The 18,782-nt window shown below is 47.5% G+C and overlaps 1 protein-coding gene across 1 annotated transcript in view; it reads left to right on the top strand.

Annotated features, from left to right (window-relative positions):
- Positions 1 to 16,879, top strand: part of LOC119437226 (reticulon-4) — a 28,167-nt gene extending 11,288 nt beyond the window's left edge. The window contains exons 4-6 of the mRNA XM_049661010.1: positions 3,367 to 3,847; positions 9,317 to 9,596; positions 16,523 to 16,879. Of these exons, the coding sequence (XP_049516967.1) occupies positions 3,367 to 3,847; positions 9,317 to 9,592 (757 nt within the window). The 3' untranslated portion in view covers positions 9,593 to 9,596; positions 16,523 to 16,879. The remainder of the gene's footprint in view (positions 1 to 3,366; positions 3,848 to 9,316; positions 9,597 to 16,522) is intronic.
- The last annotated feature ends 1,903 nt before the right edge of the window (positions 16,880 to 18,782 follow it).

Here is an 18,782-nt window from a genome sequence, read left to right as displayed (position 1 = left end):
GCAAAAATTCGCTTGAAGTGTCCATATAATTGCTATCGCAATAAAAGGAACCTAGACACCACCTGTCGAAGGAACAAATGGGCTAGTCTCAGACCTCCCTCTCTCACAGAGCGAAACAAATTGGTCCGGCTTGTTCGCTCCCCCGTAGAGCCCCAAACAAAGACTGCGAAAACTCTGTGCAGCTTCTGCACATTGACTCTCTTCATGCAGAAAGCTTGACGCACGTACCAAATTTTCGAAACAATAAACAAATTGCACACCGTTGACCGAGCGAACATTGATAGTTCAGGTCCACCCCAGCTAAACGTTTTCTCTCGCACTCTATCAGTTTCTCCATTCCAGTGCTCATGTAGCATCTTTGCACTGATCCAGTGGTGCGCCTACGTATTTTACTGGCGTCTCTGTCCACTGCATATTTTGAAACAAAGGTGGTTTGGTTTCCCAGCTCCCATGCCAAAAAGCCAAGCGTTTGCCCCAATCAACAGCGCTTCCGGACATCCGACAAAATTTGTTCACAATGTTCACAGTTTCGGTGACGCCCTCCCTGCCTCTACAGAAAACAGTTACGTCGTCTACGTACACTAATACTTTAATTTCACTCGCCCTTAACCTAAACCCCCTCACTAGCTCACTCTGAACAAACTTTAAACAAAAGGGTTCTAAGTATACATACAGCGAACAGCAATGGAGACAGCGGACATCCTTGCCGCACTGGTGTCAGCATTTGAAACGGTGTTGCCACGCGCTTATTTACGGCGAGACTCGTGAAACACTGCATATGCCATCTTAACTACTTTTAATACTACTGAGCCGACATTAACATGGTCTAAAATTTTGAACAGAATTTCATGTACCACTCGAACAAAGGCCTTCTCTAAATCTAGTTGTATCACGGCGACTCGCTCTCTCCATGCGTCGCAACACTCTAAGACACTTCTGGCTACATGAATGTTTGCGAAAATTGGTCTGCCTTGAATCCCGCACGTCTGAGGCGGTCCCACGATTTCTTTCATCACTCCTTGTAATCTTCTCGCTAAAACTTTAGTAAAAATTGCGTAATCAACGTTCGCCAGACTGACTGGGGCGATACGATTATACCGACAGTTGTTTAACAGGATCGTCTGTTTTGGGGATAAGTATAACATGTGTTATCCTAAAAGACGGGAGAAGACGCTTTTCGCCGTATGCTTGCATGATTACACACGGTGCAGAGCCGTTGTACGTGCACGCACTGAAAGATTGCTGGGCGGCCGAACAACAACGAAATCTTCGATCTCAGATGAAAAGAGATACGCAACAAAAAACAAAAAGACGCAGTTTCGCCCGACAGGCGAAGCATCGATTGCGATAGCAAATCAGTAGACAGCTATACGAAGTAAAGATAGTAGTTTTATCGGCCGTATTCGCTTACTAATGCCGTTTCATGTTGTTACACCGTTTCATGTTTCATGAGCACAGGTTAACATGAACACATCTGGCTTGATGACCGCGGCAGCTCTTCAAAACGCTGAAGTGAGAAAGCGCGCCAGCGGCAGCGAGCAAATTGACCTTCGCGCTCGCTCTCGCTTTAACGCGAACTTCGAAAGCGCAGCGCACACGAAGCTACGGCACTCGGCGAAAGCACTTTCGCCCATCGCAGATCGCTTTGAAGATGTGGCTCCCGCGGGCGCACACTCATCGGCCGCGTCGCAGATCGCTTTCAAGATAGCTCCGTGAGCAGCAGCCGCGGAAGCAGAACGCACCCTACCCCCCTCCCGTATCCGTCGCCTCCTCCCCGTGCCTCGCGCGTGAACGAAGACCGTGCCCTTCCGGCATCCTTCCGGCCTCCTTCCTCTCTCACGTGCGCGAGATTAAGCTGCGGTTGCCGGCTCAGCCTCGCACGCTTTCACTCACACACACAACGCACGGCGCGCAGCGACGATTTTATCGCCGTTAGACTTTATACGGAACATCACGGGACGAAGACGGCGTCGGCAACGGTAAAAATGCGCTTCGAGTGTCCATATAATTGCTATCGCAATAAAACGAAATTAAATGTGCTGTTTTGAACGCCAGTTCGTGAGTCGTGAGCGGTCCACGACAAGAAGAAAAAAAAATCCTGCGCTTGATGACGGAACACCTTTTGATCAGATAATGATAATTGGCGTCTACGGTATAGGGCGCTACCGCGTGGCAGGTTTGCAGATAAGACATGGGAACGAGGTCACCAGCGACGCTGTTTTAATTCAACAGGCTTTTGTAGAGTATTACCATGAACTACTGGGGCGGAAAGCAAGGGTGGATGAAGGATTTGACGGTGAATTCCTCGCACTTATGACGAAGTTAGAGCAAGGCGTCACTGATACAATTGAAGAGCCTATTTCGTTGAAAGAGATGGAGAGTGCAATCGATTAACTCGGAATGGCCAAGACGCCTGGGCCAGATGGAATAGGAGCGGCTTTTTATAAGGCGCTATATACACCCACGCTTGCTGAGCTCTGCTGTTTCATCAAATTTCAAAAAGCGTGAAACTGGCTTAATTTTTTTCTCCAATTTCGCCTCCGCGTGCGGTTGCCATAATGCTGTTGTAAGTTAACGAGGAGGCGAGCGCCATCTGGATGGTATTTTTGCAAGAAGGAAACTGCGGCGCGCCGCTGTAACGAGAGGGTAGAAATGCTGGAAAAGGGGCTTGTGTTTGTTTCCGCGTAATATAATTACGTTTTCCCGTATATTCAAATTACAATCCGACGCTAAGCGTCTGTAGGTTGTGGTTACCTCGTACATTACGATTTTTCTGACGCATTTTACTTTGAGAAATTCGATTAGTTTGCCAGTGCCTCTGCGCCACGCGGAGGTCCTGCGTGGTTCGGGATTATTTTCTTAGCCGGACAACGCCCCCGACACCGACGCCGACACCGGATTTTCTTCGATACGTGGCCCTTAACGCTATCGCGTGAACAAGTCGTTCGACGTTCGTTTTTTTTTTCTTCTAATTTTCGGGCTTGTGCGCGGGCGCATCACGTCGATTTGAGAACTGGCATTATCGTATGCCGTGATAGGGGAGCCTCTTTCTCTTCAGGCCTGAACCTGGATCGGCTGTCTCTCGGCGCGTCTGCTAGGTAGCGAGCGCTTACTTAGAGTGGCGAATAGGATGTTGCGGGTCCTTAGTCCAGAGCCTCGCTCGCAGCAGCGAGGGAGGGAGGGAGGAGGAGGTGCGTGGAGGTACGATTAGAAATGAGGGTAGTAGTGAAAGCGTTGGTTTGCAACTGCCGAAATACACCTGCTTGTCGACGAGAAGGAGAAGGGTGTCGAGGGTGCATGCTGTCGCCCGCGAAACTTGTGCGAGATTCCCTGGGTGCAATTCTTCTTCCTGTACAATCGGCACAGCCCGTCGTCGCAGTCTGGGCCGAGCCAGGCGCCGGAACTTCGTTCGGAGGCCGAGCCACCACCACCAACACCGCCCGCTGTTCCGGTTGAGGCGCCGGAACGTCGTTCCGAGGCCGAGCCACCACCACCAACACCGCCAGCTGTTCCGGTTGATGATGATGCGGCTGCCCCCGCCGTGACAGACGCCCCCGCCGTGGCAGACCCCGCCGTGGCAGACGCCCCCGCCGTGGCAGACGACGCCGCCGTGGCAGACGCACCCGCCGTGGCAGACGCCCCCGCCGATGGATCGCAGCCGGCGGCGTTGCCTGTCGTATGGCCACGCCCCCGAATTCCATCGACGGGCAGAGGCAGCGGCGCCGTCTTCCATAACGTGCTGCCCGGCGTGCTCATGTTCCAGGCGCTGCATGTCACCGAAGGCACCCTGGAGGCGGACGTCGCCAACTCCCGCTTCACGGAAGAGGCCACCGGCAGGGTCATAAAGGTGAAATGTGCCACGTGTATACGAAAAAGCCTTCCATTACTAAGGAACAGTGCCCTTGGACCATTTTGTAATTGTTGCTTGGTTAGCTGGTCAGTAATTGCCGCAGATGTTTTGTCTCGTGTTTTATTGCGATAGCAATTATATGGACACTCCAAGCGCATTTCTGCCGTTAGCGTCGCGGTCACCGTGAGGTTCCGTATAAAGTTCAACGGCGATAAAATCGTCGCCGCGTGCCGTAGGCTATGTGTGCGCATGAAAGTGTACGAGGGTGGGTCGGCATTCTACCCCGTCGGCTGCTGCTCACAGCGCGGCCGCGCGGGCGCCGTATCTTGAAAGTGATCTGCGATGTTGGCGAAGTGCGCGCCCGCGCGGGCCTTATCTTTAAACGATCTGCGATGGGGACGAAGTGCATGCGCCGAGCGCCGGTAGCTTCGTGTGCGCTGTGCTTTCGACGTTTAGTTCGCTGTTGAAGCGAGACGAGAGACAGTGCGAAGGTCAATTAGCCCGCTGCTGGTGGGCTGTGAAAACACCATGTTCATGTTTACCTCTGTGCGCGTGGCGCCGTGCTTGTTTGTCTATTTAGTCAGTAAGCAAATATTTACAACGTTATACGGTCCATTAAACTACTATCCTTGCTTCGTATAAAGCTCTCTACTAATTTGCTATCGCAATCGATGCTTCGCCTTTCGGGCGAAACTGCGAATTTTTTTATCCTCTAAAGTATGGCCGCCTTTTCATATATATAGTGATAGCTATTGTGAGCTCACTCCTAGTCGTTCTGATGTCCGCCGGTGAATAGCGTGGGTGTGTAGCGTAGTGGGTATGACGCTTGCCTTCGGATCGTTGTGTAGCGTAGTGGGTATGACGCTTGCCTTCGGATCGTCAGCATCCGGGTTCAAATCTTGCCTCGCCAAGAAAGTTTATATTGTTTTTATCTTTTTTTCTCTTTCTTGCTCTCTCCTTCTTTCTCTCTTTCTTTATATCTCTGTGTCTTTCTTTCTCTCTCTCGCTTTCTTGCTCTCATTTTCTTTCTCTCGCCCATAGAAAGTTGTGCTACAATCGAAGGGTACAATATTGGAATATGGTTCCCATAAATGCATATTCTGCAAGCGTGGGTGTATAGCGCAGTGGTTATGACGCTCCCCCTCGGACTAGTGGGTACCCGAGTTCGGATCCCGCCTCGCCAAGAAAGTTCATTTGTTTTCTTTCTTTCTCTCGCTATCCGTCTGTCGCTCTTTCTTTCTCTTTCCGCAACTCCTATGCTCTGTTTTCACTCTCTCCCAGCTCGGCGATGCTGCGCACAACGAGATCAACCTAGCGAGGCCTTAATGAATGCGTCGTATTCCGCGTTGATTAGAAACTCCGGTCCGCAGAGGGGCAGTTCGCAGGTTTTACCTTTCAGCCACCTATTTTTTTCATCATTAACCGATGTGAAAAAACACAAGCCCAGGAAAAAAAAACACTTTCAAGGCACCAGCCACTATGAACGGGATCCGCAAGCCCATTCGCATACGCTTAACAATACCTCAACTCTTGGGAGCCATTCGAGCTCTCGGTTTTGCAACCGGTATACACTGCTACCATTCTACCAACGCTTGGCACGAAAATATATCCTTATCGGCTTCAAGTCTGTCAGCGCTCCGAACTGCCATTTTAGATCGCCAAACGCTGGAGTTTTTCCCTCTGGAGCTGAACCGGAACTGAACCATTTTCGGTGAACCGAAACAAAAAATGGAACGAAAGAAAAGTTTCGGTTCAACATGGTGGGCAGGACAAAGCATCTGTTTTGTCCACATCGTTTCTTTCCGCCCTAATTTCACTCAACGACACAATATGGCTTTTTTACTTGCTTGAAATGTTGAACTGCCCAAGCGCTCTTAATTTCTGCAAGGTGTATGTTTCGTACAAAGCACCCCTTCTAGCAGCCTGAAATTATTGAAAGGGTGCATTAAGGGTGCTATGCTAGAGCATGCACCCATTTGGAAGTTTATAGAAAAACGGTGCAATAAGAATGTTTCCAAATCTAATCCACCCTCGAGGGTGGAAATTTCCTGAATGTGCAGCTTCGCACTACAATCAATTAAAATTTTTCTTTTTCGGGAAATTTCGACCACCTTGCGGGATTCCTCAGTACTGATGTGCTTTACTGTATGCTCGTTATCTTGTGGTGTAGCAATTACACTCTTTGAATCAACCACTGTTCTCGTTTTACATATACGTGTCTTTCACCGTAACTAGAACCAAACTCTAGAAATACAGTGGTAAATTTTAGACGAATGAGACCAAAAGCATATTGTTCATAGTCGTCTCGAGCTATTCAGGCTACGTTTTGAAGTGAGATTCGTTAGCTAATTAGTTACGTTTAATTGTGCGAATTTTAAATAATTGTTTAAGTCATAAGTCGGACTGTACAAGCTGTAAAACATGCTCAGAAACACCTGTTGAAGTTGTTTCCATGACGTTATCTTTTACGTGACCCCCCCCCCCTTTTTTTTTCTCTCTCTCTCTGTTAATGAAGCGCGCAAAGTACCACAAAATTATGTGACGTCAGCGTGCTTGCATATCGAGATTGCAGCGCTCTCAATCGTGTTTCAAGAGAAACACGCCCGTCAAAAGCCGGCGAGTGTGCTTGCATTCGTGTTCAGCGGCGGCCTATCGCTTAGGACCGTGGCGGATTCCGATCTTCACGACGATGGTGAGGACGTACTCCGAAGACGTATTTTCGAACGATCACTTTCGACGATACTATCGCCTTCGCTTGACGTAATGCTCAACAGGCCAATCAGGTCATCCGTCCAGTTTTGCTCAACCAGCCAATAAGCGCGCACTCAAAGTGATACCTCAGAAGCAGCAATTGAAGTCGGAGGTAAGGCACCAAGGCAACCAGTCGGTAACCTCTCCCAAGTAATACAGGACCTAATAAAGAAACCGCAAAACTTGAAAGTGTCAAACTCGAGAGATAGATAGAATTCGCTGAACTGTCGAAACTGATCAACGAGAAGAAAGTAAAGGATATCCGAAATTATAACGTGGAAAAGATTGAGGAAGCAGTAAAATGTGGACGCAGCATGAAATCACTGAGAAGAAAACTTGGCATAGGACAAGGCAAAATGTATGCGCTAAAAGATAAGCAGGTAAATTAATATTATCAGCAATTTCGATGACATAGCAAAAGCAGCGGATGAATTCTATACTGACCTGTACAGTCACCAGAGCAGCCAAGCTACTTTCTTTCGGGGTAGTGATGAACAGGATACAGAGGCTCCTATAACTAGCGATGAAGTTAGAAGAGCCTTGAAAAACATGACCAGGGGGAAAAGCTGCTGGAGATGATGGAATAACAGTCGATTTAATCAAAGACGGTGGAGATATGCTTGAAAAACTCGTGGCTCTTTATGCGCAATGCCTCACGACTTCAAGTATACCAGAAAGCTGGAAGAACACCAACATTATACTAATCCATAAGAATGGAGACGTTAAAGAAATGAAGGATTACAGACCATTAGCTTGCTTTCAGAAAATATTCAAGATAATTTTCAATAGAATCAGGGCAACAGTTGACTTCAGCCAACCAAGAGAACAGGCTGGCTTCAGGAAGGGATATTCTACGATGGATCATATCCATGTAATCAATCAGGTAATAGAGAAATCTGCGGAGTACAATCAACCTCTCTATCTGGCTTTCATAGATTATGAAGAGGCATTTGATTTAGTAGAGATGCCAGCAGTCATAGTGACATTGCGTAATCAAGGAGTACAGGAGGCATATGTGAATATGCCTCTACAAGGATTGCACAGCAACCTTGGTTCGATCTCCACAAGAAAAGTAGAAAGTTACCTATCAAGAAAGGGGTCAGGCAAGGAAACACAATCTCTCCAATCCTATTCACTGCATGCTTAGAAGAAGTATTCAAGTTCTTAGACTGGGAAGGCTTAGGAGTGAGGATCAACGGCGAATATCTCGGCAACTTTCGGTTTGCAGATGACATTGTCCTATTCAGCAACAATGGGGACGAATTACAGCAAATGATTGAGGACCTCATTAACCGAGAAAGTGTAAGAGTGGGGTTGAAGATTAATATGCAGAAGACAAACATATTGTTCAATAGTCTAGCAGGGGAACAAGAATTCAGGATCGCCAGTCAGCGTCTAGAGTCTGTAAAGGAGTACGTTTATCTAGGTCAGTTATTCACAGGGAACCCTGATCACGAGAAAGAAATTTACAGAATAATAAAATTGGCTTGGGAGTGCATACGGCAGGCATTTCCAAATCCTGACTGGGAGCTTACCACTGTCGTTGAAAAGTGTACAATCATTGCATTCTACCGATGCTAACATGTGTGGTATAAACTTGGAGGTTAACAAAGAAGCTCGAGAAAGGGTTAAGGACCACACAAAGAGCGATGGAACGAAAAATGTTAGGCCTAATGTTAAGAGACAGGAAGAGAGCGGTGTGGATCAGAGAGCAAACTGGGATAGACGATATTCTAGCTGACATTAAGAAAAAACGATGGAGCTGGGCAGGCCATGTAATGCGTAGGATGAATAACCGGGGGACCATTTGAGTTACAGAATGGATACCAAGAGAAGGGAAGCGCAGTCGCGGACGGCAGAAAACTAGGAGGGGTTATGAAGTTAGGTAATTGGCCGGCGCAAGTTGGAATCAGCCAGCGCAAGACAGGGGTAATTGGTAATCGCAGGGAGAGGCCTTCGTCCTGCAGTGCACATAAATATATGCTGCTGCTGATGATGATGAAAGTGATACCACCCAGAGACCGTCCGAGAATACATCTCCTGGGCGGCGTGAGCGATCGCCTTCCTTGCAATTCCCATGTGGGCTTGGTTATTTCGAAACACGATTCAGAGCACTGCAGTCTATACGCGCAGGGGCCCAGTGACATTGTTTTTTAAATATTCCGCGGGCTTTCTTCAGACGCGGTAAAAAAACACGTAAATGAAGACGTCATGGAAAAACATTATTATGTGTTTTTGAACACGCTCCCCAACTGTTCAAATTCGATTTATGTCCTAATACGAATAAATGTTTTGCATAATGAAACGTAATTTTCAACTAATCGCAGTTCAAAACAGTTTGAGTAATTCAGAACGACTACGAACAATATGCTGCTGTCCTAATTCGTCTAAGATGTATCACTCCAATTTTTAAATTTTGGTTGTAGTGACATGAAATATCGTGAAACAGAGCAAGCGTTGCCTGTACTCTGCTGTGACGTCATCACTCGCGCCATCAGGCGGTGTCGCCTATTGGCTGAGCATGGTGAGCACTTGCGCCAACAAATCCAGGCGCTCCTATGCGCCTAGCTGTCTGTCACGTCTTTTGTTCTCCGTATCCTCTCCACTGGCAAACAGGTCCTGAGAAGTTGAGAAATCGGCTTAAAATTAAAAGGAGGGCGGCGTCGTGGGCGGCACGCTGAAGAGCCCCGGCGGTGTCCCTGACTCGTGTTGCAGGTGACCTCGGTGGCCATCTTCAACGCGATGCAGAGCAGCCGGCTGGACCCGTTCATGCACAGCCTGGGCGAGGGCTTCGGCCCCACCACCGACACCATCGCGGTGGCGTTCCCGCGGAACCAGGACGAAGCGAGGCTCGAGCTCGAGGCCTTCGAGCGCAACTTTCCGAGAGTGCCGGCGCTGGCCAATCAAGCGACAGAGTTCAACGTGGACGGGCAGTTCGCACCCATCGGCCGCCTGAAGCTTATATTGCTGCTTATCAAGCTGCTCGACTAAGAAGGTATGTGCAAGCCATCGCACGTCCTCTTTACAGAGCAGTGTTTCTTATACGGGAAGTTGGCTTAGTTTGGCCCCCGCAGAAAAAAAAGAATCAAAAAGAAAGTGGGGGAAAGCCCGCACCACCGAAAGGTATAACGGGCATTAAACCAATCAGAAATGTAAAAAAAAAAGGAGGGGTCGTCAAGGCTGACAACCCAAAGACAAATTCCGAGAAAAAACCAATCTTAAAGAAAAAAAAATGTTTCGGAGGCAAATGCAGCGAGCGGAAGCGGAAGCAGCGAGAAACAATAAGGCTGGTAGTCCCAGTAGAACAACCGAAAAACCCAGTAATGCGCTCCGGGGGGAAAGAGGGAGAGCATGGGGTGGTCTTCGCCCCATGCTCTCCCTCTTTCCCCCCGGAGCGCATTACTGGGTTTTTCGGTTGTTCTACTGGGACTACCAGCCTTATTGTTTCTCGCTGCTTCCGCTTCCGCTCGCTGCATTTGCCTCCGAAACATTTTTTTTTCTTTAAGATTGGTTTTTTCTCGGAATTTGTCTTTGGGTTGTCAGCCTTGACGACCCCTCCTTTTTTGCAAGGGAAGTTGGCGGGCGGGCAGGGGGGAGGGGGGGGGGAGGGGTTGCGATGACGATAGGGAGCTTGTCTGTCGCCACAACAAACGGCTTACGCTCAGCGCGGTATAGTGTGATCATTCGATACCGAAAGTTCATACATATACAATCAGAGGCTAATGCCAAAAATCGAGTTGCAGTATACAAGTCTCAGCAGCTAGGGCAGTGGCCCGAACTGTGATTTGGAGTGTCCAAACTCCCCCCTCGTTTTGACAAACTGTTCCCTTGAAAACAGGCACACTGTAAGCCCTAGATACAGTCACTCCTACTGGCATGCTTTGTCTTAACTTCTCCGCTACCAACATTCGTGGACAGTTCTAAAGGCGAGTATTCCTGAGCGAAAAGTCCCCTACCAATGTCCACATGTGTGGACACTTTTCCCGAAGCCAGCGAAAAATTGTGTGGCATTCAAACCACGCGAGATTGTCGCCCTGCATCGTATAGTTTACCCTGTTTCCAAAGTAAGGCGCCATATCTCGGTTGATGCGGCCGTTAAAAAAAAACGAAAATGGCTGCAAACAGCTCACTCCAATTCTCACTAACTATGGGCTTTAAAATTCTTTTTTGTCGCCATTTTTTTTTTCTGTGACTTCCTGAAATACTGTGAAACAGTTCTAAGAACAGTTGCTCATTTGTGGTTTCCAGCGCTTGACTGCGTGGTGCGGTGAAATAATTATGGCAGTGCCTGCGAATTTTAAGGCATACAAGGCTGAAAATACATGTCCTGCGAGTGCATGTTTCATTTGTTTCATCCTCTCACTAAAGAAAACATTTGTAGGCGTTCGTCAATTCGGCGCAAAACATTTCTTGGGCAGCGAAAATCGTGACTGTTGCGCAGTAGTCAAGAGAGCATGGCGCCGTTAGTCGACCGTGCTTTCGGGCCTGGAATCGTGAAGCATGAACGATGCTGGGCATATGCGTATTTTGTCACCATTTGCGTTGATTATGCGCTCTTAGGAGAGTGCAAAGTTGGATCACTTTGATCTGTGCGTTTAAACGAAGTTGCGGCATTAGAGAAAGTTAAACTAAGGGTAATTCTTATGAAAACACTGCTATGCTGCGCAAAACCTGCTTGCATAGGTGGTTTATGCGCGTTGGCGGACCCAATTTTTGCAACAAACTAGAATCTCCGAATACATAATAACAAAACATCTTTATTTTTTTTTGCTATCACGATTATGGTGTATGTTTACATTTGAAACGTTAGGACCATCATATTTGAAGGCACCTTCACTTTGTTTGATTCTCCTGAAGCGCTTCTGTTTCGAGATGAATTTCACACGCTGTTGATTTCGAATTCAGGGCCGTGGATCTCGAAACAACGTCAGGACACCATTGTGACGTAGCTCATACTGCGTGTGGCACATCGTTTGCAAACTGCAGGCGAACCTGTCAACGACTATAGGCTCTTGCGAAAACTTGCGGCTCTTGTGATGGCGAAAACAAACAACCACTGACATTACTTCCTTTCCCTCTCACGTGCCGCGCAGCAGCGTATAATTGTTAGGCTTGACCTTGTGTCGAGATCCACGCCCCTGAATGCGAAATAAGCTGACAGCGGGTCAAAATTAGATGATGACTTACATATATAACACAGAGTGGCGCCAAACTCAGAAGACGACAATTTGACGTGTCGAGGGGTAATCGGTCTCGACAGCCATCTTGTTCGTATATCGTTGCCGTTCGTATATCGTTGTTCGTAATAGTGTAAATACGTCTTGATATTTGACTTACGCAACGTAGCAAATTAGTGGATATGCGGGGTACCCACGAGAGACAACGGAGCTCCGCAGTGGTCGTCACCTCGTACTGGACAACATGACGGGCGAAACAGGCCCCGAAATGGCGCGGCCCACATCAACGCCGACGGTTGTCCTGGCTCATACGCGTGACCCAGAAACGTTCCACGGCACCGACCGCCTCGAAATGGAAGACTGGATCGCCACGTATGAGCGTGTAAGTGCCCACAACAAATGGTATCCGGTGATTATGTTGGCTAACTTGGTGTTCTACCTACAAGGCACAGCGAAGGTGTGGTACGATAAGCACGAGGAAGAGCTTAACGACTGGCACACGTGCAAGCAGAAGCTGAGGGACTTGTTCGACCGCCCTGCCGGGCGGAGGAGCGCCGAAAAGAAAGAACTAGCGACCCGCGTCCGAACGTCCACCGAATGATACGTCTCTTACATCCAGGACGTGCTGGCTCTGTGCCGTAAGGCCGACAGCGATATGGCCGAGTCAGGCAAGGTTGGTCATGTACTGAAGGGGTTCGCTGACCATGCTTTCAACCTGCTCATGTGAGAAAATAGTGATACAGTACAGGACATAATAAAAGAGTGTCAACGCTTTGAGCAGGCCAAGAGCCGCCGCATTGCAACGCCGTTCGCACGTCTGCCTAACACAGCTGCGACATCCTGTAGTGACGACAGGCTAGGAAGCCAGCGACCATCATCATCTGACGACCTGTCGCGGATAGTACGGCGAGAACTTGAAGCCATGGCTCCTGCAGCCTTTCTTTCCTGCCCCAGTGACCCGAATAGCATGCCTGCAGTACCATTTCTGCAGGCAATAGTCCGCGAAGAACTCACTATAATCTTGGAGTTCATTCTGTATATATGCGCCGTTGCCGCTTCACAGCTGTCTGTAGTGCTTCTCGTCTATCCAATGGTCAGCGGTATCCTGCACTCTACCGAAATCCAGCCGAGTGGCGAACCGCAGACGATCGGCAGACGATATCGGAACAGAAGCGCTCCAGGAGAATCAAAGTGAAGGTGCTTTCAAACATGATGGTCCTTACGTTTCCAATATACATACCACATTCGTGATGGCAACAAAATTAAGAAGTATTTATTAATTATGTGCTCGATGACTCTAATTTATCGGGAAGATTGCGTCCGCCAAAGCGCATAAACTGTCAGTGCCAACAGGTTTTGCGTAGTATAGCAGAGCGTTTTTTTAGTAAAATGAGACCCTGTATATAGCGGAGCAAGGGCAGGTCTTACGGCTTGTATTGAAATAGGCTGCGGTGTTTGCAGCGTATTTTCTTGCACTGCCAGGTTTATATACTGTGCAGCGACAAGACGAGTCGGCGGACTCTGTTACGGTGCTTTGGTGACAGCTAGTGCCCCGTGTCCTCTATATCGTAAATCAAGCTGTTCGGACTGATTCGAGGCTATAGCTGGTCGTAGACAGAGTTCTTACGTACATATCTTTATCGCAGCGATACTTGCTTTCAATAGACTATCGCCAGTAAAAAAAATAAAAAAAAATAAAAAATAAAAAATAAAAAGCCCAATAAACATAGTGCCCAAATTCTAACGTAGACAACACTTTCCACAAACAAAGCTTTCTCAATGAAGCTGCGTATCGCATCACCAAATCGATGCTATTTCACCCTTAAGCTCAAGTTAAAGCACGTTTCAGTGCACCCCGCTTTTATCGTGTATACCTCGCGTAGCTGGCCCATTTATCAGGCTGCTTGACGGGGGCGTTTTCGCAGATAAATGATGATCACATTTAGACGTCGTAATATAGAACAAAGCCCCCCTTCCATTTGGTGCGAGCGGTGTCCTTTCCAGCGCTGGGTCATTGAAATGCAAAAGTAACTTCTCAATGGACTTGTCACCAACCATTGTACTCAAATGAACAGCGCCTAAGTAATATAGAACGTATGCGGCCGTTACGATTTTATTTAAACTCGTCCAGCTCGCTGTTTGACGCAATGTAGGCTAACGCATTGCGGTATTGAATGTGATCCGGGCAAACGGCATTAAAAAGAGTGCGTGTAACCTTTGCGACCCCATGAAGAAGCGGCGGAACAGGTACTATCGGCACGACAGGTTTGCATGATGGGGCCACCAACGAATTCAGGCGTAGTCTGCATGTTCAAGCAGAGAGAAATTACCGATAAAATGCCTGTATGTCATGTCACCACAAAACAAACAATACACTGTTTCCAGGCCGCGTTTCGAAAATACGTTGTTCTCAACTTATGAAGCAGCTACTAAATGACCATTACTGATGAAACAAATCAGCCGATAATTTTGTGTATGTGTAGGCACCGCACCGCCGCAGTTTATGCCTGCAAAAGTTTTAAAATAACATAGCGGATTTCGAACGAAATGTAGGAGCTATGAAGAAAGAAAAAAAGCAGATTCGGGGGCGCCATGCAATTACTGCACGCAAGGAGCGTTCTTCTTATGGAGTGTTCTTATCTTATGGAGCGTTCTTTTCTGGCGCATCATTTTTGGCAGGACAATTTATCGCTGTGGCCGCAAATATCTGGAGTACGGTATATGGAAACCATTGTCTGGTGCGACTTCTTGGTTCTGCAATCGTGCTATTTTTAACCAACCGCGAGTCACTTTTCATTTCACTATCATCCGCACTGACCCGCTGCAGTAGTACACTGGCTGTGGCGTTCTGCTGCAGAGCACGAGGTCCCGGGTTCGATTTCCGGACGCTGCGGTTGCATTCCGAATGGAGCAGACTGAAACAATAAAAGTGCTCGTGTGCTTAGATTGCCAGGTGCACGTTTAAGTGTACCCTTCGTGATAGGAATTAACCCGAAGTACGGCGTCTCTCATAGCCTGCTGAAATATGCAGTTTCGAGATGGTATTAAACCCAATCATTTTAATCAATATTGTGCGCACTGCCATTTCTCTGACGGGCGAAGCGCAGTGATTGTGGGGTCGCGCTTCTCGGCGCTGCACATACAGGGTGTCCCAACTATCATGCACGAAGGTTTAAAAATATGCAAATGCCACGTAGCTGTACACGTATTCTGAAACGATTCACTTCGGTGATAGTATCGCCTCGGCGACAATATCGCCGCGAGGCGCGCGCTGATTGGCTGGTTGAGTCAAATTGAATGACGTCGTGCTCAACCAGCCAATCAGCTCATCCAATTTTGCTAAAACAGCCAATCAGCGCGCGCTGTTGGCGGAGGCGTGGCCAAGGCGATAGTATCGCCGAAGTGGATCGTTTCAGAATACGTCTCCTGGACAGAACCAAGGTAATGTTGTTTGTCATCGCTTAGAGATACTCAGATTATTTTTTACATTCCGCCGAATTACACAATTACAATTAATCAACTTCTCAAATGTTATAGTTAGATGGAAAGTGTCAATCAGAAAATTGTAGAGCAACATGAAAAAAATTTGTCAGCCCTTCCACTCCGCGAAGATGGTTAACCAGCGAAGCTGAAGCATGCGGCCCCGGTGTTTATCACTGGGTTAATCCCGAGGGTTCATTAAAGTATTTCTCAATTATCAGATTACACACACGTTCGGCTGCGACGGAGAGAACGTCACTGGTGGTATGCCCGCAGTCCGCCGTTGTCGCTTGCGTTCAATGTCTCGAGTTTGCTCGGCGGCGTGGTCAGCAGCATTCGCCCGCCACTGCCGCTTGCGATTCTTCGAAATTAAATTGCTTCAAAATTAAATCTGTCCGTCACGGTGAGACAATGAATGGCTCATACCCCCGTAAACGCGGCCACCCCATCACGACGACAGAAAAGAAGTGAAATTCTACGCTGGAATGATTAGCGGCAACGCAGCCAACTGTGGAAGCAGACGACGAACGCGGGAGCAGAGGCACGTGCCGAGCACGCGAGCGCAAACCGAGAGGCGCCAACGAGCCAATGCTGATGATGATAGTTTCCTGTACACAGGTGATTTCGCCTAGCCAGATATACGATTTCGCCTAGCCATATAAAGCATCGCTTTAAAACTCCCGCTACAGCTTTCTGTTGCTCAATACGTGCTACATAAAAGTGTTTTTCCGAGCGTTAAAAAAAATTGAATTATGGGGTTTTACATGCCAAAACCGCGATCTGATTATGAGGCACGCCGTAGTGGGGACTCCGGAAATTTGGACCACCTGGGGTTATTTAACGTGCACCTAAATCTAAGTACACGGGTGTTTTCGCATTTCGCCCCCATCGAAATGCGGGGGCGAAATGTGTATACCTTGCGATTCAGTGTATACCAGCAGTGTATACCTTGCGATTCAGAACAAGACAAGGAGGCGATCGGCTGAACAGCGCTGATGTATACGTTCAGCGTTTTCAGATAAAATTTAGATTAACATTGAAATAGTGTTTTCTCAAATTCAGTTCTAATCGAAAAAAGGTAAGTATACCGAACAATATACGGCGCACGGGCAAAAAAAAAAAAAAAAAAAAAAAACTGGCCATTATGTCGACACATTATGCAAACTTGAAATTTAATCACACGGTTTCCTCGCATGTCTATAACATACAAAAAAAAACTGATTTCTTGAAGTGTTTTAATTTGTCTTTTCTCTTTTACCCCCAGGTTGCAGCAATGGACTTGAGCTCGGCGGCCAAGTGCATCATCGGACAACGGCCGGGTCTTGTACATAGGTCTATGTCGAGAAAAAAGAAAAAAGAAAAAGCGTGAACGATAAGACTTATCTTAGGAATATCGCTCTTTAATATAGTATAGCCTTGCCAAACACACACACACACACACACATACACAATTCAGCCACAGGATGTATGCGGCGCGTTGCAAGGATCTTGGGCTACATGTCGATCTTTCCGCGATCTGAATTGACGACAGCAGTTTTTATTTGCCTAAACACAGGTATGAACGTGTAAAACGTAAGCTATTCTTATAAGCATGAACATGTAATCATACTTGATCGCGCGCTGCCTGTCATGGCGACGGAGTGCTATATCTGACCAGGGCACAGTCACAGACTCGCAGCCCCGTCGCATTCGAGCACCGCACCGGGTGATTTGACATAGCCGAATCATGATATTGGGAACCAGCGACGCAATTCAACGTGTGTCACCGTAGTCACCACCACTCTGTCGTGCACTTCTCCAAGTGGCACAATGGTAAATTTGGGAAATTGCGTTGCTATAGGCATCCATCACTTCTTTATGTTCAGAGTCCCTATCGGTCAAAACGGGAAACGAATAGCTCTCGCTCACTGTACCTTAGTGGTACGCAGCAGCAGCAGCAAGCAGCAGCTTATTTTTATGTCCACTGCAGGACGAAGGCCTCTCCCTGCGATCTCCAATTACTCCTGTCTTGCGCTAGCTGACACCAATTCTCACCTGCAAATTTCCTCATTTCATCACCCCACCTATTCTCTGTCGTCCTCGACTGCGCGTCCCTTCTCTTGGCACCCATTTTGTAACTCTAATACTCCATAGGTTATCTTTATACCTACGCATTACATTACATGCCCAGCTCCTTTTCTTTCTCTCAATGTCGACTAGCATATCTGCTATGCCTGTTTGTTTCTCTGATCCAACCGCTCTCTTCCCGTCTCTTAACGTTACGCCTAACATTTTTTTCCGTTCCATCGCTCTTTGTGCGGTCCTTAACTTGTTCTCGAGCTCCTTTGTTAACCTTCAAGTTTCAGCCTCATAGGTTAGCACCGGTAGAATGCAATGATCGCAACATTTTCTTTTCAACGACAGTGGTAAGCTGCCAGTCAGGATTTGGCATTGCTTGCAGTATGCACTCCAACCCAGTTTTATTCTTTTGTGAATTTCCTTCTCATGATCAGGGTCCTCTCTGAGTAATTGACCTAGATAAACGTACTCATTTTGCAGTCTCTAGAGGCTGGCTGGCGATCCTCAATTCTTGTTACCTTGCCAGGCTATTGGACATTATCTTTGCCTCCAACCCCACCCACTCTTACACTTTCTCGGTTAACGTCCTCAATCATTCATTGTAATTCGTCCCCAGCGTTGCCGAACAGGACAATATCATTTGCAGACCTTCCTTTCTTGCAGACTGACAAAATTTGCAAGCAGCACGAGCAAGAGTGGTACCAATATGAGCCTGTATTGGTCCTAAACGGGACAAATAGCTGTCTCCTATCGGAGCCTTTTGGTGCCAATACAAACCTATTGGTCCTATAGATAAAATGTGTGCCTATAGGACCCCCTTCCCTATTGTGATGCCAGTCGAAATCTATCGAACTTATGTAAGCAACAAATGGATGTCACCTATCGGTGCAAATGAAAATTCTATTGGCGTAGGTGGGATGGGCAAGTAGGCCATTTACCCCGGCGCACATAGATAGGCACAACGCACGTAGATATGACTAATTACCTCGTGCCTGTTTGCGAACTTTTGTCGCTCTGCAAGAAAGGAAGGTCTACAAATCGCTGTATGTTCGTAATTATTTTTGGTAAGAAACAGATCAGTGAAGCGCGCCTACCGGCAGAACTTATGATTACTCAGCGAAATCAACGAAAGCAAGTTCCTTCGCCTGGGGCAGTGAAACATTTCTTGCCTCATTATACTTTAAGGTGCTCCGTTCACAGTCGACCTGCTTTTCGCACAGGTTCAACCATATGGGCACAGTTTGTCTTTTGTTTGTGTGAAACCCAATCTGGTGAAACAATTAAATCAGGTGTTCGCTGCTCTTTGTGAGTTTTATTTTTAGTTGGCAGCTGCTCGCAGACCGTAGAGTGAATGTTTTGTTTCGTGAAGGGTAAGCAGCCACAAAAATTTAAGCATGCGTCGCTCTTCCGCGCTTACCGTGTATCTGGGCATAACTGCAGAAGCTGTACAAGAACCGGTTCATCCA

This window comes from Dermacentor silvarum, chromosome 1 (assembly GCF_013339745.2).
Source record: "Dermacentor silvarum isolate Dsil-2018 chromosome 1, BIME_Dsil_1.4, whole genome shotgun sequence".
In the NCBI taxonomy this organism is placed as follows: Eukaryota; Metazoa; Arthropoda; class Arachnida; order Ixodida; family Ixodidae; genus Dermacentor; species Dermacentor silvarum.
This window is presented reverse-complemented; position numbering and strand designations above follow the sequence as displayed.